Below are 25,994 nucleotides of genomic sequence, written 5' to 3'. Positions count from 1 at the left end.
AGGTCCACACAAACTTCCAGATCGATCCACATCACGATCACATGCTACATGCATTAAATGTACCAAGAACTCCAATGGACACCAACATACTGCCGAGTGTCAACAAACTCCCAAGCATTGCTGAGCAACCAACACATGCCGAACAACCAACACATGTTGAACAACCAATACATGCCGAGCACAACAGTGAGTGTAGAGCAACAGTATTTGCTGAGCTCCTTCAACAACTGAGCAACATGACAACTGAGTACCTTTAGTGATCGAGCACATTGGCCAACACTATGCCCAGTAATGATCGAGCACCCACCTTTCTTCATTGACCGAGCACCAAGCTTGTCCACCAAGCCGTCAAGCCTCCAACTGAGAAACACCACAAAGATAGCCAAGCACCTCCAATCTTCCACCAAAAATGCCAAAATCCACCTCCAATCTTCCACCAAAAATTGCAAAATCTTCAGGAATCTCAAATGCCCGTGCATCAATTTAATCATCTCTTGTGGCGCTGCTTAACTCTGTCGAGACTGTAACGGTGGACTTGAATAATCATTGTGGAATGTCTGGGCGAAACCTTGCAAGAAACGAGTGATTTATTTTTGGTTTGTGTTCAGAACAAAACAAGAGAAGAGTGCTTGCCTAATGGAGTCTCTAAGCAAAGGAATGACAAAAGATTTGTTGTTCTATTAATACTTCTTGTTACCGTAACCGGAAATTGAGATTCAAAATCATTGCCGAGAACACCGCAATAAAGAGGATTAATTGTTATCGAGCCCACTAGTTATTGACATTACTGGCAAAAGATCCAAGGTGTTGTAACTGTCAGTAAGCGTTACTAAACTAAGAGGGTAATAATCATTTAAGGCATTCTATGATTTTTTGTATAGGACAAATGTTGGGCTTCCCTACAAGAATTTATAAAATTCACTTGATGCAATGTAATGGTACAAGTCTTCAAGGTATTTAAATCTGCAAGCAAGTGATTTACGTAGCCCATTACAGAAGTTGCAGATACAGTCATTGAAAGTCAGAAAAATCAAGTGTTTTCTTCAGAATTAAATGACACCTTTAATGGTGAACAGCCAAGAGACTTACAAAAAGAAATGGAATTGGGAAGTTGGATATATGTGGCTGGATTAGAATTAGACTCCATGAATTTGTTAAATGCCATTCTTCGAAAGTTGGAGGTGATAGAAACATAATTGATTAGAGTAGAGCCGATAGATTGTAGACTCCTAAATTGGGCTTTACAACCTTCAATGTTGGCCTTGGTCCAACCTAGGTTTATGGAGCATCTAGATAGAAATGTTAGTTTTGTAGTTGCCTCATGTCTCAACTAGATTATGTGAATAACAACCCCTATGGCATCATATAACGATGATATGTTGAGGAAAGTTCTGTAGCTGATTGTGAAAATCTTAGAGGGATTATATGATGACAAGGACCTTGCATTTGCTAAGAGGGTTGAAATTCTAGATACCATGGCAGAGGTGGGATATTTTTACCTTATGATTGACCTCGGATGCAATGTTTTAATAGTCCAGTTGTTATATTGCTTTTTGTTCGGAATTGGGAAGCACCATTCAAGAAATACAAGGACTTGCATTGACACCATCATATCTTGAATCCTAGATGATGATGTAAAAATCTGCAAGAGGTTGCAGTCAACCTTGTTAGATTTTTTGGAGGGAACATAGATATTGCAGAGGATTGTTTAGGTTGATGCTCCCAACTGCAGCCTTCGAGCTCGGGGAGGAATTAAATAAGCTTAGAATCAATAAAGTCCGGGATCTCCTCACGGATAGTGAGCTGATCTCCATGGGTTTATAGGCTAAAGGAACTCCTATAAGGTAGGAACAAATTTGCTTGACATGTGAGGACACTTGGACACCCAATCATGTTTGTGGGAATTGTAGCAATGAAGAGGAAACTAAAGAGAAAAATAGAGATAAGATGATTCCAGCTATGGATAAGGAACATACAACTATCTATGTTGGTGATTTAGAGATTATTCTCGACAAACAATTTGATGAGGTTGATCCTATTCAAAGTAAGAACAAGCTAGAATTTTCGCATGATGAGTTTTGGCATGAGAATGATAGCATAGCAGCAGATTTGCCTTTGCATGCAAATCAAATGAACTAGGAAATGGAGGCCTTCGATGATGATATTACTTTCAACCTGCATAATGTTGATTGGATGAAGCATAGTAATTCACCTTTCGAGTTGGATGCTGATTGGATAATGGAGAATCTGTTATTCGAGTTTGATGATGGAACATCTGTTGATATTGATCATTAGTCTCAGATTGATGTGTTACAGCTAGGAGATTGTTGCCTTGATAGAGGGACATATGCTGATTACAAATCAGCCTTGGATAGGGATGGGGCTAACAGTATAGCTAGAGAGCATATTTCTAGATGGCGAGTGTTGTGGCATTTGGATAGCTTGGATACTCCACCCTTTATAGGCAAAAAGCTACAGGATATTACAGATAGTTGGGAAGATGAATGACCCTTTTGTTTGTGGGATCCAAGGGGAACATACCCGTGGTTAGTAATGTTTCGAGGAGTTGGCACACAATTGAGTTCCCACAGTCATTTGACCACAGTGGTGCTTGTGATCTCAATTGGAGTGAGATTCTTAGTTGGATAGAGGATCTTCTTGTAAATGATGGTAGCATATGGCAGGTGGTTCTGACTGATCATGTACGTGGGGTATTTGGGATTCTGGTACTGGTACAATTGATGCATTGTTGTTGTGGGGAACTGATGGGCAACTTCATAGTTTTGGACATTTTTGTATCAGAGTTGCGCAATGGCTTGTTCGAGCAGCTTACTTGATATTGATATGGGACCCAGGCATTATGGTCACAGCATGCAGATCTTGATTGCTTGAGGGCAAGCAATCTTTGGGAAGGGAGGACTGTAATGTCTCCTTTTCCGGTTCATCACTATTGTCATGAGCATGCAGATCTTGACTGCTTGAGGGTAAGCGATCTTTGGGAAGGGAGGACTGTAATGTCTCCTTCTCTGGTTCATCACTGTTGTCACGTCCTCTACTATGCTATTGTGGGCTAACCAGGAAACCATTGAGGTATTAGAGCTGGTTTTGGTCTAGGTGCTTGCAATTCAGGCCAAGCCGATTGTTTTAGCCAGGTTTCTTAGACATTTACTATTTATAGTAAGTCAGTTGGGTCTGTATTTTGGTATTCCAATATTGGATTGGGATCAGTTCATCGGGAGCTTTCCATCGAGCTATCACACCTACTGTTCCGAGTTCAGTTGGTTGTTCATCTTTTATGCCAGAGATGTAGTTAGACTATTTATTATGCCACTTTCGTATTACAAAATTCATTAAAAGTGGAATAATAAGACAAGGAGGAATATGAAGAGTCAAGTAGGGGGAAATTGAAGAGACACCAGGATAGTTATAAAAGGACATTTAGGTGTTCATTTTGGACATGCTTGGATTTGATTTGGATATTGAGCTCTCTTCGAGAGTCAATTGGAAGCTTCAGCTTTCAGCTTGCTTGGAGGACGAAAACCCACAAGTCAGAAGATGGTGGACAAAAACCCATCGTAGTGGAGGCGTCATTTCAGGTGTCTCACTTGCACTCATTTGTATCTTTGACTTTCAATACTTCCAATCTGATTGTATCTCTATTTGTAAGATTGGTTTGGGGGGGTAATATGAGTTATTGTATTGTTGATGTATAATGCAATAACAAATCTGAGGTTGTTTTAATATGTGATTGGTGAAATTGTTGATTTTCGCTTGAATAACTGGTAAAATCTGTTACATGTATTTGTTGTTCATTATTTTGTGGTTTTATTTTGAGGGGTTGAGAATGACACCCAACCGGGGTATTACATCATTCCTTGATGTTGCATTCCATAACCTTGGTTGTTTTGATTGATACCTCTATTGTTTTGATTGACACCATAAGGCTGCCTGGAGTTTGCATTATTGTGTGGAATGCCTTTAGCATGCTGTCCTGAATTTCCAGCATGTTGGTTATTGCCATAACGTCTTCCAAAACCTTCATCTTGGCTTCTATATTGTCCATGATCATATAAAGGATTTACATGGCTGGTAGCATAATGTGGGTCTAAGTGTTTCTTGTGATGAGGGTATTATTTAGATGTTTTGTTTACCTCTTTTTGAACATGTTCTCTCCTTTCTTCCCTCCATTTTTCTTGCCTTTCTCCATTGTTTTCTTTACTTCGTGGAGAGATAATATCCCTTCTTGATATTCCAATTTTCTTCAGGATATCACCAGGCTGCATCTTAAGTATTCTTGCTAATATTGTGTTGTAATCTCTAGATGCTTCAGCCATTTTTTAAATAACTGCATCCTAATGCTGCAACTCTTCCTCTTCTTCTGCATCATCAATTTGAGTCACTTCACATTGTGGTTTTATATCAACTCTAGGGATTTGAAAGAATGTAGTAAAATCCTCCTTTCCCTTCTCAGAACTATTATGATTTGAACTACTTATTTCATTTTGCTTATTAGTCCTCACTTGGGAATCCCCGTGTCTTGAATAAATCACTTTTGATATTTTTTTTGACTTATATGTCTTCTTGACTTTCTTTCAAAGGTTAATTCTGTGAATTTATCTTGCCCTTGATTCATCGATCTCCTTCCCCACATAAACTTCAAAGATTGATGTCTAATTCCTTTATCTTTTCTTATACAAATTAAGTGATCATTCATGAACAATGTATATAAGACAGAGTCGCCACCCCTTAGGGAAATAAAACAAAACTTTTAAGTTCTTCCTCAGCTGAGTATATGCCATAAATGCTCAAACTTAAGATAAAGATTCTTGAAATTTATAATTGTGAAAACAAAAATCAGAGCTTTAATAGGAATTCAAATCTTTATAGTCTCAGATTTAGAAAGCTTTAAAGTCTATATGCTTAATTACATATGCTGAAATGAAATAATCAGAACTTTAATAGAAGTCAGAATCGTTTGATATTCAGATTAAAAAGGTCTGATATTTATATTTTCACTCTTATATGCTGAAAAAATCAGAACTTTAAAAATCTGAATTATATCCAATGTTGAGTTTGAAAAATATATTCAGAACTGTTAAATTTTCAGACTTGATGTCAAGAAAATACTTCTTTTATTCTGAATCTCACAATTTCCGTTATTGTTATTTATATAATAACACAATGATAAAATAATTTACTATTCAGTAAGTTTATTGAATTATATTACAATGAACCCTTGTATATTCTCCAAGATGATGTAAACTGTCGTGCAAAGAAAAGTGAAACTGGTAAGTATGAAATACAGAATGAATGAACTTTATAATACTGTCACTGATATTAAGGAATGTTTTGTTCTGTGTTCAATATCATTATATCAGCGAACTGAAGCATATAAATAAACATATGGGGAGTCACGTCCCCGATGGGAGTGACTCCTCCGCTCCCCATATGTTTAATTTATATGCTTCGGTTAAGTCACATAATACTGATTATACAAACAGATAGTTTATTTGCTAATTCGATTGCTGAATAAGCCGGTCAACTTGTATTGCTTTAGTCAATCAGTGATATTGAAAGGTTTGTCATAATAATTTAACATTATATATGTAACAACACTTAATTATGTTAAATATTATGACAATCATGTATATATATATATATATTTTCAATATAGATTCGGTCCTGATTGAACTAGATCATTAACACTCCCTCTTAGTTCAAAAGGACAAACACATGTTAAGATAGAACAAAATCTGTAACATTAGAAATCGCACAACAAGAAAATATTTGATCAGAAGATTTCCTTCGTATATAATATTTGGGCATTGGCCTACTAGAATATCAACACATGATATTCACCATATACACTTTTGATATTATATAGATGAATTAGAGTATTGGTCTATCAGAATATCCATTTAATGATATTCACCAAGTACTCTGAGAAATGGCTTGTTAGAACATCAATTGAATGATATTTGCCAAGTACTCAATGCGGCAATGGCCTATCAAAATATGAAGGTAGCATATTCACCAAGTACTGAAAATATATCAATACAAACAACTTGTAGATAGTCAATTGAATGACATCTAACACCTATTTGTTGATTTATAAGATAAAGCCTTTCATGATCAATTTCAGCATTTACATCAAATGTATATCATGATACAAGTTATTGCAAGGTCGTCACCTCTCAATAACTTCTCCAAATACAAGTGAAAAATTGTTTGAAAGTTCTCACTTCCTAATGATAGACACATGTTCCATAAATCCATAACATTTATAATATATATAATGTACGATAATCAATTATTCTGAGACATTTTCTCAGAATTTACAATCATACCAAGTTCCTTAGGAAATTGTTCCACCTTTGTCTTAAAAAGTGTTTTGGTAAGAGTGTCTGCAATTTGATTTTCTGTACTGATATATCTGAACTCAATCACATTCTTGTCAACCATGTCTCGAATATAGTGATATGGCATCTCAATGTGTTTTGATCTGTTATGGAACACTAGATTCAGGGAGAGTTTGATGCAGCTCTGGTTATCGCAATAGATAGTAGTAGGTGGTAGAGGCTTCCCAAATAATCCAACTAGAAGCTTCCTTAACCATACGGCTTCCTGTGCTCCCATGGATGCATCTAAAACAACATCCTGATGTGCTCTTCCGATTGGTAGAATTTCTTGCCCAGTCAGAGTCTGTGTATCCTCTCAGATTCAATTCAGTGTTATTGTATCTTAGATCATATTCAACTGTACCATGAAGATATCCGAGAATGTATTTTGTTGCTACTAAATGAACTTGTTTGGGTTCACACATGAGCTGACTAAGAGAATTTACTGCATAACATATATCAGGTCGTGTATTCATTAAATACATTAGAGATCCAATAATTTGTCGTTGAGAGTATAGGATGAACATTTTCAAAATCTTTAGTTGCCTCTTTCAGTTTCTATAGGGGTCTTCATTGGCTTGCTGTCCATCATGCCAAATCTTTTGACTATGTCTAGTGTGTACTTCCCTTGATTTAAGATCTCATTGTCATGTTGCCATACTTTTAGTCCCAAGAAATAGTGCAGTAGTCCCAAATCCTTCATGTCAAATTCATATGCAAGATCTTGTTTACATTTGTCAATCAGGTGATCTTCTCCTATAATCAAAAGGTCAACATATAAAATCATAATCAACATATCTCCTTGTAGCACTTTGAAGTACAAATTAGGGTCTGCATTGTTTTTAGTAAAATCAAGTTTAGTTAAGTGATGATCTATTCATTCATACGAAGCTCGGGGAGCTTGTTGTAGTCCATATAGTGCCTTATTTAATTTACATTCATGTGACTATTTATTGTTCACTACAAATCCTTCAAGTTGTTCAAGATAAACTTCCTCTTCAGTTACTCCATTGAAAAATGCAGTCTTGACATCCATTCAATGAATTTTCCATCCCTTGGATGCGGTAATGGCTATAATAGTTTTGATTGAAGTATATCTAGCTATTGGAGCAAAAGTCTCCTCATAGTTGATTCCTTCCTTTTGAGAAAAACCTCTTGTAACAAACCTAGCTTTGTATTTGTGAATACTTCCATCTGCAACATGTTTGGTCTTAAATAACCATTTGGAGGAGACAACAGATTTGTTTTTGGGTCTAGGAACAATATCCCAAACATCATTCTTAAGAATGAAATTATATTCTTCCATCATAGCATCTTTCCAGTTTTGTTGTTTCATGGCTTATTTTACATCAGAAGGTTCAGATTTAGATATTTCACTCATTAATGCAATGTAACTAGAAAATATATTTGGTTGTTTTCTTTCTCTAATGGATTTAGTAGGGATGAAGCTATTTTCTTCAATTAGCTTTTTGTCCCACAGTGGTCTTTTCTTTTCCTTGGAAATGCGAGTAAGATCCATAGGTTCATCAAAGTTATCTTCTTCCATTATGGTCTCCCTCTCAATATCAGAGCCTGGTTCTTCTAGAGTTTCTTATGAATTTGACTCATATTCATCTTTGGATCTTTTGAAGGCAATGTCTTCATCAAATATTACATATTTTCAATGTTCCTCTGACTAGGGATGTATATACGATAAGCTTTACCTGTTTTATTGTATCCTACAAAGATTCTTCTTTTCCCTGAAGGTTCCAGTTTTGTTCCTTTCTCCTTAGGAATGTGTATGAAGATAGGACACCCAAATATTCTTAAGTGTTGAAGATTAGGTTTCTTCTCGGAAAGTGCTTTAGGCGTTTTGAGGTCAAGATGAGAGTGTAGACATCTGTTTTGAATGAAAACAATAGTATTAGAGGCTTCACCCTAAAGGGAGGTTTCAAGGTTTTGATTATGAAGCATAGCTTTAGCAACTTCAACTATGGTTTTGTTTTTTCTCTCTGCTACTCCATTTTGTTGGGGATTGTAGGGGATTGAACACTCCCTCTTGATCCCAACAGTTTTACCATAATTTATAAAGATTTCATAAATGTATTTTTAACCATTATTAGTTCTTAAAATTTTGATTTTCTTTCTAGACAAGTTTTCTGCAAGAGCTTTGAATTTTTAACATTTGAGAAAGTAAATCCATGTTTTCCTAGAGAAATCATTCATGAAGCTGATGTAGTATAAGAAACTCCCAAGAGAAGGAACTGACATGGGCCCACATAAATCGGAGCGAATAATTTCTAAGACCTTTTGGTTTTGTTAAATTTGTGGATCTCTGATAGATAAAACAATTGACATGGGGACAATGTAATTCTTACTTGTATATCTGTGATCAGCTTGTACTTTGATTATTGCAGACTTTCCGGTACCTGTGAGAGCAAGGTCGTCTTCCTTTCTGTATCGTTGATGATTTAATATGGTTGTTGATAACCTGCACATTATATATAATGGAGAGTTGCAAATAATAAATTGAGTGCAGATCGCTAATACAAAATGCCGTGTATAGATAATGTTTTAATAACGATCTGCACCATCCTTAATATATGAAATGGAGAGTCATGAATTCGAGGGCATGATTATAGTTACGTATAACCAATACAAGACGTAACACAAATTAACCACTCGTGAATGATATATCAAGGAGCCCGATATTATAATGTGACAGTATAAAATTTGCTGCCAATATGTATATTGTTACATGCTGATAATTATAATGCAAATGTATATTATCCAAAGCGCACGCGCACACACACACATATATACGTATATATGTATATATATGCATTGGACTTGATAATCGGCAGTAACAACTTCATCTATTAAACATAAACATAGATTAGTACATCATATAAACGTGAATTACTTCTCCTAATGCTAAAACATTAACACTTCCTCTTTAGCAAGGGAGAAGTAAAGTAACATTTGAATTTCAGCATAGGAAATCTGATCACTTTATCTGATCTTCACACAATGAAATAGTTATAAGTTAGATCACAAAATTATGAACACTTATCATAATGCATATTAACTCTAATTATCTAAAACAATATTTAGGGTAACCACAATAAGAATGTTACCTATGATCTCTAATTGCTAGAGGCAATGTCTAGAGATGTCCATAGGATTTCATGATCTCTAACTGTTTGAAGCAATGTCTAGAGATGTCCATGAAAATTTGTTACTCATGATCTCTACTTGCACTTAAGCAATGTCTAGAGATGTCCATGACAGTAAAATTCGTTATCTATGATCTCTAATTACCTGAAGTAATGTATACAGATGCCCATAGTAATAACATAAGATTTCATGATCTCTTGCTTGAAGCAGTGTCTAGAGATGTCCATGAAAAATTTGATGCTCATGATATCTACTTGCACTTAAGCAATGTCTAGAGATGTCCATGATAACAGGTCTATTATTTACAAGATTGTCACCTTCTAAATAATTACCTTTTGAATAAATATGTCCATGAAAGATCGTCACCTTTCATTACATATATGATGCTACTAAACAATACAATAGAAGCATAAACTCCCATGAATTAAAAATTTAATTTAATATTCAATATTACAAATTAATCATACCAAGTTTTTCTCTAAAGTGTTTCAACTTCACTTTAGCAAGAGGCTTGGTAAGGATATCAGCTGTTTGCTCATTAGTGCAGATGTACTCTAGTCGAATGATTCCTCGATTCACCATATCTTGAATGCAGTGGAAAGGAATTTCAATATGTTTAGAGCGATTGCAGAAGACTGGATTGTTTGAAAGCTTGATGCAACTTTGATTATCACAATGAATCACAGTGGGCTTCAAAGGTCTTTTAAACAAATCTGCTAACAACTTCTGTAGCCATACCGCTTCTCTAGTTCTTAAAGAAGATGCAATGTATTTTGCTTCGGTGGAACTTAATGCAACTGAAGTCTGTTTTCTGCTGGACTAAGAAACCATACTAGATCCTAGACTGAAGCAATATCCAGAAGTACTCTTCTGTTCAATAGAACTGCCTACCCAATCAAAATTTGAATATCCATGAAGTTCGATGTTGACTTTATCATATCTGATTCCCATTCCAATAGTACTCTTTAGGTATCTCAAAATGTATTTAGCTATGTAGATGTATCTTCTTTGATGCACACATAAACTGACTCAAGGCGTGAGTAGCATAGCATATGTCAGGACGAGTATTAACCAAATACATTATGGATTCAATAATTTTTTTGTAGTAAGTAGAATCTGCAGGTTCAGATTTGTTCATATCATTTTTCAATTTGTGTAGATTTACTTCCATAGGTGTAGCTGCTGGTTTGCATTCCATCATTCCAAATTTTGTTAAGATGATTGTATATTTTTCTTGATTTAGAAGAATGTAACTATCCTGTTGCCAGACTTCTAATCCAAGAAAGTAATGCAGTAGACCTAAGTCTTTCATTTCAAATTTTGCTGTGAGTTCTTATTTGCATTTCTTAATGAGATGTTCATCACTTGTTATCAATAAGTCATCAACATATAGCACAAGAATAATCATATCATCACTATCAGTTTTGAAATATAAGTTCGGATCAGCTTCATTTTTGGAATATCCTAACTTCAGTAGATAGTTGTCTATCCTTTCATACCAAGCTCTGCCAGCTTGTTTGAGACCATAAAGTGCTTTCTTCAATTTATAAACATGAGTTTTGCTGTCATGAGTACTGAAACCTTTCGGTTGCTCAATATAGACTTCTTCAATCTTGCCATTAAGAAACGCTGTTTTGACATCCATTTGATGTACCTTCCATCCCTTGGATGCTGCAATAGCCAAAATGGTTCTGACTAAAGTATATCTAGCAACTGGAGCAAATGTTTCTTCATAATCAATGCCTTCTTTTTAAGAGAAACCTTGTGCTACAAATTTGGCTTTGTATTTTTTCAATGCTGCCATCAGAGGCATGTTTAATTTTGAACAACCATTTGGAAGAAACGATTGATTTGTTCTTTGGTCTTGGTACAACATCTCATACATCAATTTTTAATATAGAGTCATATTCTTCATTCATTGCTTCTTTCCAAGACTGATTTGAAAGTGCTTCTTCAACATTAGAAGGTTCTGATTTTATAAGTTCAGTTAACAATGTAACATAACATGATTGATTTCTAGTCCTTTTGCTTTCTTGAATTACTTCATCTAGTGCAACCTGATTTTCTTTTGTTATTTTCCTAACCCAAAGGGGTCTCTTTTTATTATTATTGATGTTTTCAGAATCTCTGTGATTAGACATAGATGAAGGTTCAGAATCATTCTCCCTCTCAATTTCTATAGGTTGATCTTCTTTAAATATAGACTCTGTAATAGATTCATCACTATTTCTAGAAATTTTAAAAGCTGTGTCTTCTTCAAATTTCACATCTCTGCTAATCTCAATTGTTCTTTGGCCTGGAATAAAGATCTTGTATCTTTTTGTGGTTTCACATATCCAAATAATATTCCCTTCTTCCCAGAAGGTTCTAATTTTGTTCTTTTCTCTTTTGGAATGTGGATATAAACTAGACATCCAAATATTCTTAGGTGACTTAGGTTAGGGTTAATGCTTGTGAATATTTCCTCTAGAGTGGTGTTCTCTAATACTGAGTGTGGGCATCGATTTTGAATCTAGATTGCTGTGTTAGATGCTTCAGCCCAAAATGAATAATGAAGATTTTGATCATGCAACATTGCTCTGGCTGATTCGACTATAGACCCTTTTTTTTGTTCAACAATTCTATTTTGTTGAGGATTATAAGGTACAGAAAACTCCCTCTTAATCCCAACAGTAATACAAAAGTTCTTAAAAATATCAGATATGTATTCACCCCCATTATCTAACCTTAGGGTTTTAATCTTTTGTCCTAATTGGTTTTCAACTAAGGCTTTGAATTCTTTGAATTTGGATAATACTTCAGTTGATTCCTTTTGTTTTACAAAATAGATCCAAGTTCTTCTAGAGTAATCATCAATAAAAATTATATAGTAGAGGCACCCATTGAGGGTACTGACATAGGGCCACAAAGATTTGTGTGAATTAGTTCAAGAATGGATTTGGATTTATGATCACTTTTAGGGAAGGATTGTTTAGTATTCTTACCTAAAGCACATCTTTTGCAAATACTTAAATAATCAGATTTTAGATTAGGTAAACCTTTTACAATTTTCCCTATAGATGGTAATGCTCGATAGTGTAGATGACCTAGCCACTATGCCAAATTTCAGTGGAATTTGAAGTTTCATGACTAAGAGCTAGGTTTAGATTCTGATTATTACAAAGTTTATAGAGACTTCCATCTCTAAATCCAATGGAAATGATTTTCTTAATATTATAGTTCTTGGGCCAAGATAGAACTCTGTTTTCTTGAAATGTAATTTTGAAGCCTTGATTAGCAAGACCAAAAATAGAGACTAGGTTTCTCTTGATTCTTGGTACATATAAGACATTTTTGAATTGTAGTGTAATTTCTGAATTCGGTTGTATTGAACAAGGACCAATTCCTTTAATAGGATAAGTAGAGTTATCTCCAATGGTAACTTCTTCAGAGGCTTGTTTAGAGAAGGTTTCAAATTTGTCTTTATAACCGGTGATGTGCCGAGATGCTCCACTGTCTATGATCCAAGTGTTGTTAGAATTTATTTCACTTGAAAGGGCTAAGTAAAAGGTATAGTTTTCTCTTTCTTCTTTTTCTCCTTTAATTTTTGTTGAAGTTGCTTGTATTTTCTTTTTTTCGAGGCAGAACATATGAGAGTGACCAATTTTATCACATTTAAAGCATCTAACTTTGGGCCAATCACGTTGCTTGTTTGATTTGTGATTTTTGTTAGATTCCCTTTTGTTATACTTGAATTTTCTTTTCTTGTTTGATTTCACATGAAGTGCTTGAATTTCTCCCTCTTGATTGGTACTTAGTCCTCTTGAAATTAACCTAGATTCCTTTTGTGTGCATTCACTTTTTAATAGTTCAAATTTAGGAAGTTCGGGTCGAGAGCTTAAAGCTCGAATGAACGTTTCCCATGAAAGAGGAAGATCTCTTAGAGTGATCATGCTGAGTTCTTTGTCATCAACTCGATTTTCCATAGTTGCCAGCTGATCCTTTAGTTCAAAAATCCTTAGAAAATATGAAGTTATAGATTCTCCATTTTTCATTTTTATATATAGTAGATCTTGTTTTAGAGTTAAGAATCTACTAGTATTGTTGATTTCGAATGTATCTCAAATAGTGGAGAACATTTCGAATGCAGTTTAAAGATTAGATATGGAAGGAAGAATATGATCTTTTACAGAATCTATAATGGTTTTCATTGCCTTATTATTATGTCTCTTCCAAGTTACTTTTTCTGATTCATTTTCAAGCATGGGTAGATTTGATTAAATATATTGCTCTAACTCCATGTCTCTTAATATTATTAGTACTCTAATTTTCCATGAAGAGAAATTAGATGCACCCTCAAGCCTATCTTCTAGTCTCACATGATTCACCATTTTAACAATATGATTTTAGCCTTTTTTCAAAAAACTGAGATTTTTTATAACGTGTAATGGTTTTTCTTATCAGAATGGCTTTGATACCATGTTAAATTTGTGGATCTTTGATAGATAAAACAATTGACACAGGGACAATGTAATTCTTACTTGTATATCTGTGATCAGCCTGTACTTTGATTATTGAACTTGCAAATTATATATAATGGAGAGTTGCTAATAATAAATTGAGTGGAGACTGCTAATACAAAATGCTGTTTATAGATGATGTTTTGATAGCGACCACCATCATTAATATATGAAGTGGAGAGTCATGACTCCCAAAGAGTTTTGGGGGCATGATTATAGTTATGTATAGCCAATACAAAACATAACACAAATTAACCACTCGTGAATGATATATCAAGGAGCCAATTATTATAGAGTGACAGTATAAAATTTGCTGCCGATATGTATACTGTTATATGCCGATAATTATAATGCAAATGTATATTATCCAAAACACACACACGCACACACACACACACACACACATATATGCATTGGACTTAATAATTGGCAGTAACAACTTCATCTGTTAAACATAAACACAGATTAGTACATCATATAAACATGAATTACTTCTTCTGATGCTAAAACATTAACAAGTTTTGCTTTCACTGTTATGAAAGGTGGGTTGAATGTTCTTCCCTAGGGCACAAACTTTACAGGTTCCTTCATGGTTAGGATGAAGTTTATGTAAGCCACTTACCATTTTTTCTAAAGAAGGTGATCCTTGGAAATGAAGATGTCCTAGTCTCTTGTGCCAAATTTCATTCTCTTTGTAGGTATCACGAAAAAGAGCTAAAGGAGAGCAAGAGTTTAGTTTGTATAGACATCCATGTCTAGAACCAATTTTGTGAGCATTTTTGATATTTGAGTTCTTAGGCAAAGCTAAGACTTTTCCCTCCATAAATGTGACTCTGTATCCTTCATCTTCAAGTGTGGATATAGAGACCAAGTTTCTCTTTATGCCTGGTACATATAGTACCTTAGTGAGTCCAATTGAAACTCCTGATTTCAGATTTATAGTACATGTCCCTATGCCTTTTATTGGATAGCTAGTGTGATCTCCAATAGTTACTTCGTTAGCATAATCTTCTTTGATTGAATCTAACTGTTCTTTGAAGCTAGTAATATGTCGAGAAGCTCCACTATCAATTACCCAAGTGTTTGATCTGTTTGTACTTCACTAGATAGGGCTGAATAGAAGACATTATTTTCAGAATTTCCATTAGAGTTGTTGACATTTGCAAATGAGGCTCGTTGCTTAAGTCTGTCAGGACATTTAGATGCTGGATGACCAAACTTATTGCATCTAAAACATTTCATTTTAGAATAGTCTGGCTGCTTCCACTTTCCTTTGAATTTTTGTTTCATCTTCTTCTTATTCACTTGTTTAGAAAGAACTTGCATAGCCTCGAGATATTTGCATACATTCTTCTTGTACACAATCAGCTTTGAGTCTTTCAAATTTAGGAAATCTGGTTCAAGAGCACACTCTTTGTTAAAGGTATCCCATGATGGTGTAAGTCCTTTTAGGGCCATTATAGTTAACTCTTTTCCTTCACAGATATGACCTATTGTTGATAGTTGATTTCTTAACTTAGTTATTCTCATAAAATATGAAGAAATTGTCTCTCCTTTATTCATCTTGATATTGGACAGTTTCTCTCGTAAATTGATAATTCGAACGGCATTGTTGATCTCAAACATATTTTCAAGGGCTTTGTACATCTCATGTGCAGTGTCTAGAGAGGATTGGAAGTAAATGGGTTTTAACACCATCCACAATTAGCTTCATAGCTTTGTTGTTGTCACTTTCCCATTTTTCCAGTTCATTATTTCCTTTGGGTGGTGGTTCAGATTTCTCAATAAATTTATTTAAACCATTTTCTTTCAAGGTTAACTTCATTCGCAGTTTCCATCCTGCAAGGTCTGAATCACCTTCAAGCTTGTCTTCTAGTCTCATGCCGTTCACCATTTTGAAGAATATGAAATTTCCAGAATATTTGTGTATTTTGGGTAAGTCTGATCAGGATCATCTCTTAGACCTGCTCTGATACCATGTTATTTTTAGACTTAATGTCTAGAAAATACTTATTTTATTCTAAATTGCACAATTTCCTTTATTGTTATTTATATAATAACACAATGATAAAATAATTTACTATTCAGTAAGTTTACTGAATTATATTACAATGAAACCTTGTATACTCTCCAAGATAATGTAGAGGAACTGTCATGCAAAGCAAAGTGAAACTGATAAGTATGAAATACAGAATGACTGAACTTTATAATACTGTCACTGATATTAATGAATGAAGACTGTTTTTGTTCTGTGTTCGATATCATTATATCAGTGAATTGAAGCATATAAATAAACATACGGGGAGTCACATCCCCGATGGGAGTGACTTCCCATCGGGAACGTGACTTTCCAAGTCACGTAGTACTGATTACATAAGCAGATAATTTATTTGCTAATTCGATCACTGAATAAGCTGGTCAACTTGTATTTCTTTAGTCAATCAGTGATATTGAAAGGTTTGTCATAATAATTTAACATTTTATATATATATATATGTCATGCCCAAATTTTATGGGTCAAAAACACAGCAATTTTGTTTTTTTTAGTTTTTTTTAGTTTAATACTCTATACTCTTCTCATAACATTCAACGTTTATTTTGAGTTACGGTTCAGGCTACCCTGGCTACAAGGTGCTCATATGAATAATATGTACGTAGTTGTATCTTTCTTGATTTACATCATGTATTCCTATTCAAATAATGTCCTACCTCATTTTTTAAAAGTGTCATATAGTCTGTTCACAGGATCTATAGAGTTATATAAAACCTTGTGACTGATTATCAAGCCTATAGTTTTTGGGTGACATGTATCATAACATTTAATCTGACTCATAACATGAGTTCCATTCGATTTGTTTCAAAATATTAGATCAACCCTCTAGAGAAACTATTTACACTTAAAGGCTACACTTTAGCCTGCAGGGGCTAATTTATTATTATTATTTTTAAATTTTAAATTTTAAATTAATTTTTTTTTTTTTGCTTAAAAAAAAACTCCATCTCTTACCATTAAATCAATTATGATGTTTAATTCACTTCCTAGCATCACCCCCATATTGACTATTTAAACTATCCTAACCCTATACCACCTTCTAACCATAACGTAGGCACTGAACAACCCATACTTACAAGGTCATTGTGCTACATTAGGGCGTACAATTGATGTGAGGATTGAAAACATTACTCCAACATGAATCAAAAATTGGATCACAATAGCCGGACTATTTACACTAGCATGGCTCTCGACTACTAGCTAGTTAATAGTTTACTTGTACACTTACATCTTGACATTGAATTATGTTCTAACCACCTTAATAACCTACTATCTTTTAGTATCTTTAGTCCGTGAGTATGTTCAACACTTCATTTTATTGATCATTTGCATGATCTACATTAGGATCTAATTTGATGCTATACATGTATTGTAATATACTCGATCTTATACTTTGGAGGAGCTAAAACTACACTTAAGGGTTAACCTATAAATTTAATAATACTCGATTCCTCTTTATGAATAAAGCCAATAGAATTTATAATATATAAAAACATAATCTTCTTACCATTTAATCAATTAGATGTAGGGGTCATCTTCCACCATACAACGAATCAAGTTGACTAAACAACCCTTTTCTATAACACATCTTATTATTTAACATTAACCTTCCATTAATAACTTTCTAATAAAATATTTCAATTTAAATTTAAATATATAAATCCTAATAATATCTCATTACACATATTAATTATTTAAGAAGAAAATAATTAGCAATTTACTCTTAATTCCTTTCCTCTTACTACCCATCAATATCTATTTAAAATAGCTACTTTTTAACTACCAATCTCCATTCCGTAACATCATGCTTAAGCTAATAATCACTACAAATGACATTTAACACAATTCTACTAATCATAATACTACCCCTTTTAAAATTATTTAGACCAAAACACTTCTTTTTTTTTACTTTACTAACCCCTTGCTTAATCTCTACTACTACTAACCATCTTACCTCTACTACTTAAATCTTATACACTAACTTATCTACTAACTACCACCTAATTAAATAACATATTTTAGCCTTAATCCTACCTAGCCCCACACACCTTTTTCCACCAACCTCCCTATTAACACTAAACTTCATTCGAATTTACCCTTTTTCCCAAACATGACATATGCTTCCACATGCATGTTTCAATTTTCAACCTCCCTACTATACAAATGACTTTCTCTTCTTAAGTGGCTGACATCCCCATCCTTACATGTGCCCCCCCACCTGACGCTTTTTCCCAAGGGTACCTCTCCATCTTATGCACTAGAACCGAGACATCCCAACCAAAGTCGACTTGAGTTTATTTCTCCAAGCGCCCAACTTATCTTCCCAAGGTGATGGTCGAATGGCAGGGTGGGACCCGTGTCTTCTAAGCATTATTTTAAGCTTCCTCAATCCTCCAAAAAGGGCCCCAAAACTCCCATTATCAAAAAATGGTCATAACATAAGCTGTCTTTTCTTACACCCTTGTCTCCTCCTAAAAATGTAGCCTTGACCAATTCATAGAGTGGAAGGAGTCATGTGACACTCCAATTTCGAATTGCTTTGAAAGTGACTTGTTTGGAGGGTTCCCAAGGTCATCTAGGCCTACTCAGGGTTAGATTTAGACCCCCAACCCATACTATTATCATATGGGCACTTATTATTCTCCATGGTAACCCCCTAGGACCACTTTTTGATCCCAAAAAGTTAATGGAAGGTTGGAATTCGAATTTCAATGGATAGGGACTTATCCTAACACTAATAAATGTGGGGTTAGCTTGGATACTATGCTGGGGTTATGTTTAGGTTAGGTTTCTTTTGCCCCAAAACCCTAAATGACAAGTCATCAATACAAGGACAACACAAGTGTCAAGTGACACATAAAAATATCACATTACATTTATAATGACATGTCTCTAATTATTTATGAACTAAACTATTTCACACTCAATACAATTCACGTTTATGAAACAAAACACATTACAATGAGGTTTGAATCTTTTCCACTGATTCAACCTTGGTTATGTCATGTTCATATGGGCTTGAGCCTTGGTTCCCCGTTACCCCATGGTCAAATTCCTGCACACTAAACTTGAGCATCAGTAGTCCAAAGAATCATGTAAGTAAATATGTGCAATAAATTATTATCCCATTCAACACTAGGCTTGCATATTTCATCATTTCAAATAAAACATTCAAAATATTAAAATATCAAAATTTGCATATCACTTTTAGCATTAGGGTTCCATAATTCATCATTTTTGATTAACTTACTTTTTCTAATAATTATCACATGAATGTTCAGGATACTAATATCAAACCCTGCTTATTAACATTAAACTTTACTTAGCATGATCAATTTAATAACTTCATAATCTACTTTACATCCTAGCAACAAAATGTTGAGTCCATGACTATTGAGTCCCTAAGCATGCAGATTAGGTCCTAGTGCATAACACAATCTTTCATTTACCTCTAATTTCCACTTAAACATTACATTACAAGCATTTCTACCATTCAGTTTCTACTAAAGCAATGCAACTAATTTAGAACATGAAATGAAATCCTTAAATATATCGATTAGGTCCTAATATGCAGTCATGAGTGCAAATCATCAAAGTGCAGATATTAAAATGACACAACCCTATAGTCTTGAAAGTATATCAAAATATCAAATTAGGAGTACCATATTGCAATTATGTCATCTAAACTATGGTGGATTGGGTGAGACCTCACTATATATATATATATATATATATATATATATATATATCAAAAACATTATTTATGTTAAATATTATGACAATCAATATCGATTTGGTCTTGATTGAACTAGATCATTAACAAAAACTTTTCCAAAATCGGAATTTTATCAATTATTTAAATGTTCTGATAAAAAGGAAAAGATTGAATGCTGAAAATAAACAAAATCTGAAACTCACCACAATGTCTTGATTGAATTGACCTCTGTGCTGGTCTGAAAACAAATAACTTATAAAGCTTATTTGCAACTCTTCCCCAGTAGAATCGCCAATCTGTTGGTTCCCAAAACCACATATTTCGAAATCCGAGAACTTGCCAATTCTCCGACAGGAATCCAATCGGTAAAGGCCAACTTAACGAGGCCAATCAATTCAATTTTCAGCCTCGTACGCTTCTGGTTCTGCAAGGCCAAGGCAGGTATGCCTGATCTTGAACTAATGCCTTAAGTCCAAGAGATTTGTAACAGATAATCTGATCACAAGCGCAACAAAAGTCTTCCACAAGGCAAGAAATTGAGAAAACCTTCAAATTTGCACCACTTAAGCAAACTGAAAATATGGTGAGACTATATTGATTTCAATACTTTTGTCAAATGATGAAAATGTGAATGCTCTCATATGCACTTACGTTATGAACACTTTTATCATCAGTATGCAAAAAATCATACAAATATGCAATCTTAAATAAGTCCAGATTGAACTTTGACTTCTAAGGTAGTAAGACAGAATGGACACAGATAAGGAAACAACTTTTTATTTCACAATACCTATGATATTCGAATTTAAGATGCAGTAAATGACCTCATTACAAATATGATGTTCAAATGCTTATAGAAATTTAAGTAATTATGAAGGACGATCTTAATAGTATTTTTTAACTCTATTAAAATGCTTACTGGTTATGCCAAGAATGAAAAACAATGGAGGCACTCATGCCTGATGATTGATCCAGTGCTTTCACTCCTCAAAATAGCATATAAATATCTTCCTCGCTTTTTGTAATGATCCACACCCTGATAGTTTGCAAAAAAATTAATTTCTTGCCTGTGGAAGTCTAGTATATGCAAATATGATATTGTTTTTTGGTTTTAAGAATTATGTCCCCCACTCTTCATTTGTATCACATATTTATATACCAAGAAAAAGTGTGTAAGGAATGGACACATCCCTTCGTGGCACCTAATCTCAACTACTTACTAATTTAAATGAATTATGAATATATAATTTCTTAATATAATATCCTATAGATGATACAATTTCATGACCAAGCATATGAGATGGGTTGCTTAAGCAACCAAATCACCTGTGCGATATGTAGTTCTCATATCCACACCTCTGCATAGTGATCAATGAGCCATAGAATATATGCGCTCCCGTGACCAATAGTTTGGAAATCACAAACTTGTTTGTTAATGTTGAAAGAATTTGTTCCAGATGCTGGTGATTACGTTTTCATCTTTCTGCTGAAGTTGATCCTTATCACAAATCATCTTGATGGTGAGTCTACTTCCTGCAAAGAACACAAAACAACATAAGATATGATTATCGTATAAATCCATGACTTAATCAGGTGATTAAAAGACAAAATGTTTGGCAGGAAAGGCACAAGAAAAGAACGCTAAATATCAAATTTGGATGGTGGTGGAAGTTAAGCATATCCAGGATCTGCCAGGGCAAAGGAAAATTCACAAATATTATCATTGAATCCTGAGCACTGTGATAGCAAATTTCATTTGTTTCCTCCTGTGGCAGAGTCAATATAAGATGTAAATGACCGGACGAAACTTGCATCAACGATCAAACAGAAAACTTGACCTGTGGTTTCTTTCAAATGGAAGATGATTACTCAGAAACCAAAAAATGTGGGCTAAGGAAACTGATATGGTGCTTTGACCAATTTTAAAAACACGTGTATCCAAATGATTATCGATACAGTTCCATTTACAACAGAGTTTCTTTAAAACTTATGTCTTCTGCAAATTGAATGGCACAGATAGACTCCTGTCACATGGATTCCAAGAAATTCGAAGATTGAATTCTCTGTTGCTCATACTGGTGATGCTCCTCCTGCTACCAGTAATAAGGTAAAGATGCAATCATTCCACTATCCTCTGTAAAGAAATATGGGATGATAAATACCCATATTTAATCAGAAATGGCAAGTTGATAAGATCCATTCTCAGGAGATGATTAAAAGGACCAGTCAAATAATAAGCTTCACAAGTCTTCTGAGTATCAATAAGCATAAATATGGACATTATCATCCTTCCTGCAAACCCACAAACTGCCAAGATGCTCTTGCATGATTCACGGGATACTTGTTTCAATCTGTACTGCTTGTGGATTATTTAATCCAGAGAAACAGAGATACAATTTATATATTATTGGTAAGTATCAGGATTCTTCTGATATGAATAATATTCTTCTATACCCCTCAAAGCTTATGCATCTGAGACAACCTGTGATCATTCCTAAAATTCAGAATCATAAAACAGAATATGAGTATGCCACATTACTTCAATGAATGCGAATCAAATAGGGAAAACATATCAAGCCCTTCGAAAACAACTGCCTTAGGAGACTTTTGTTCACAGAATTATTGACTGCAGATACAAATGAAGTGTAATATCCCTTGCCCAAACTGACTGATTTTAGCTCAAGAAATATTGTCAAACACTGGTCAAACACTTGTATGCTGCTTTTCTCTTTTCTGAATTTTTTTGTTTCTGATTGTTTGATATAGTTTGAATGATGCTAAGAAATTTAGAATGTTCGCAAATGATAGTACAATACCTCTTACAATGAACTAATATGCAAGTGCAATTATTTTTGGTATTTTCAATGCATATACATGGAAACTAGATATGGAATGCATACCTGCAGCCAACTGACATTTTGACAAACAATTGGCTTACAACTATTATGCTGATCATATATGCTATTAGATGGACATTTCGTCAAACAAATAGTATGCAACATATATCTCCTTATTTTAATTTATTCCCATGTACAATGTTGCTATGAATTTGCCAAGACAAATGGGCTTATAACAATGACTACAACAATGTCAAATCTGATTCTGAATTATCACTTACAACAACAAAATTATATGCCTAAGATTACAATGCTAACTACTAATAGTTGCAAGAGAAACCTAATAATAGTGATGCCCACGGATAGAATCATAATCAAGCCAAGTAGTGTAGCGCGGGTACTGTTCACGGCACTGTAGCAGCCAACAATAAATGTATTCTCCAATTTAAGCACAAATAGAACTCTAGAATGAAGCTCTCCTGAATGCCAAATTCAGTGGATGTTTCACCACCTCAAATGGTTTCAACACTGAAGAATTGACGCTCTCTAATGGCTAATTGAACTCAGAAACCCTTAGTTTCTTCTCTCAAGTATATATTAAATGCAATTGACAATAATCGGATGCCTAGCAACGAAGCTTTCACCTCTATTTATACTTTTCCCTCACTCTTTCAAAAGGAAATAAAATATTATTTAATTGCACTCTCTAGAAGCTTCCACCTTTCCAAGGCAATAATTAGTTGTACTTCTAGAAAATGCACTCTCTAGAAGCTTCCCCCATTCCAATAGAATAATTAGTTGTGCTTTTAGAAAATTAAATTTATTAAATATAAAGTCACCTTTTGATTTTAATTTGTTGAATGGTTTTATAAGAAATTAATTTAATCAATTTCTCCTTATTTCTCCACTTAGCCTTCGGAGAATGTAAAGGCTAAGAACTCTACTGAGATGCTAAAAAGATGGGTACATTACATGAAGGAAGTATTCAAGTTGTTAGAATGACATTAGAATGATCTGTGCTATGATTATGATTTATTTTGAACAGTTTGACTTAGGGACATGTAAAGTATATATGAACCTAATTATTATGAAAGTAGAAAGGCTAGAGAAGATATATGATACAAATATTAGAAAAGATCACAAATGGAAGCCCAAATTCTGAGAATAAGAGTTCCATCACACCCAAAATAATTTAAGTGCAAGTAATAAATGGAACAATGGAGGAAAATGGCCTGTAATGTATGCAATATCTGAACTGGAATAAGAAAATTCTCCAGTTCACCTCCAATAATATGAAGTGCAAGTAATGAAATGGATCAATGGAGGAAAATGGTACCAGCCAGGGCTGATCGGTAAGTCAAAATGTCAAATCCGATTCATTAAAAAAGATCACAATGTCTTGATTGTGTTGAAGAATTGAACCAATTTTTTGGTCTGCTAGCTAGAAAGGCTACTTATCCAACTGTTTTCTTGTTCTTTTCTAAGAGGTATGAAGTTTGAGGTAGTTCAATTGTTCTCTAGTTTTCAAGAATTTAAAATTATAGCACAAGTTTTCATGTCTACTAATGACATATTCTTTTTCTTTTCTGAGAGGTATGAAGTTTGAGTTAGTTCAATTGTTTTCTAGTTTTCAAGTATTTAAAATTACGACACTTGAGTTTTTCATGTCTACTAATGGACATAAAGTTTAACATTTTAAACATCGCCAACAAAAGATTTAGATAACTTTATTTGTGGACTAAAATATGCCTCTATGCATGAAATATCATAAAAATCCATCATGGCATGCTATAAAGAGCCAGGGCACTGGTGAGAGACTTGAAAATGTATGGCTGAAATGGACTTCTTGCAAGGATGACCGCCATGAATGTGTGATTCAATCCTTTGAGTGATGCAAATATTTCCAAGTCCTGATCTAGCTGCTCTAGAACAAAAGCTTCTCTAATTGTTTGATCAACATGCACTTGTAACCTTCACAACAGTATGCAGGAAGCTTTGTTTAGGGGAAAAAGATGCATTCTCCATCCATAGGTTCAAGCAGAGTTTGTTTAGATGTGAACATGTAGTGAGAGTATGCCATTCAGCTTCTTTAATTGTGTGTAGGTCACAAAGTTGCAAAACTTTTAGGCAAAACTATTGCTTTTCTCTCTCAAATAAAATACAATCATGCCTATTTTATAGGCTTTCTTAATGCAGTGAGCAATGCGATCCAATGAAATTTTAAAATTTTATTTGTTTGTTTCTTATAATGGCTTTAAGTGTTTATATAGAATTAATGTTTGCTTCAATGAGGAGGCTTGATGTAATTTGGAATAGTGATACGTTTTTTAATGGTTTTTTGCCCCATTCATTATTACATTGCTTGTGTACCATTTTTTGTTTGAGATGGTGAAAAAACAGGATTAGCACGTGCTATTTACAAGAGCAGTTCCTATATATTTATCTATTTTCACCCATTCTAAATATCATGATAGTACACGGTTAGCTCCATATTCCTTGTTTTCTTTGTCTCTATTAGAAAAAGATAGTGCAAGATAGTTGCACGATTTAGTTCATTTTTCAAATTGCTCAAGCATCAATTATTTTGCAGGCAAAGAAAGCACAAGAGAAATGACTGCTCTTGGAAATGGGTTATTCTATATTCAGGCATGATACTTCAATCGGAATGATGGTCTTTCAGCAAGAGGTTCAATAGATGTATGAAATCTCTTTTGATATATTCCTATTTGTTAATTGGGTTCATTAAAATCTTCATTTCAAATCTGATAATGGGCAATGTACTGTTATTAGGCATGCCACCATACAGTCTTATATTTTTTTTTCAGCAAATGATCGAAGAACTAACTTTTGCATGTTGTTTGACATCCAAGATGTATCCTCTTTCCTAGAAGTAGGGAGTGTTTTGCTGCCTAAGAAACTCTTCCAGTCATCACATAAATGTTCTTGCTGCCTTCCAGTCATCACATAAATGTTCTTGCTGCCTTGTTCATCTAACAATCAATTTTTTTTGTTTTTTCTTCAATCCCACCTAAACTGTTAAAAAAATCAAATGGCAAAAAATCAACTTTAAACCACCATATGTAGTTATTGTGAAAATAGCATAATTTGTTCATTAGAAATTGGCATATAGAAGTGGGCTGGAATGGCTGCTGGTTGAGTTAGCACATTATTAGCACATTTTTAGTTGGTTGGTTGGTTGTGTATGGGAAAAATGAGGCCTTGTAATTAATTATTGCTTATAATTAATTCACTCCAATAGAAACAATAGTCTCGTTATTTTTGCCTCTTTTTGAGTATATATTGACTGCTGGAATTTTAAGATATAAATCAATTAAG

The 25,994-nt window shown here is 34.1% G+C and overlaps 1 protein-coding gene across 1 annotated transcript in view; it reads left to right on the top strand.

The window, feature by feature from the left end:
• Positions 1–25,510, top strand: part of LOC149558646 (39S ribosomal protein) — a 49,694-nt gene extending 24,184 nt beyond the window's left edge. The window contains exon 2 of the mRNA XM_089832775.1: positions 25,249–25,510. Coding sequence (XP_089688901.1) covers positions 25,249–25,272 — 24 coding nt within the window. The 3' untranslated portion in view covers positions 25,273–25,510. The remainder of the gene's footprint in view (positions 1–25,248) is intronic.
• Positions 25,511–25,994: the final 484 nt, after the last annotated feature.

This window comes from Cupressus sempervirens, chromosome 5 (genome assembly GCF_028749045.1).
Source record: "Cupressus sempervirens isolate cs-2001-9-10 chromosome 5, ASM2874904v1, whole genome shotgun sequence".
Classification (NCBI taxonomy): Eukaryota; Viridiplantae; Streptophyta; class Pinopsida; order Cupressales; family Cupressaceae; genus Cupressus; species Cupressus sempervirens.
Note: the sequence above shows the minus strand (reverse complement) of the source record. Positions and strands in the feature narration are given on the sequence as shown.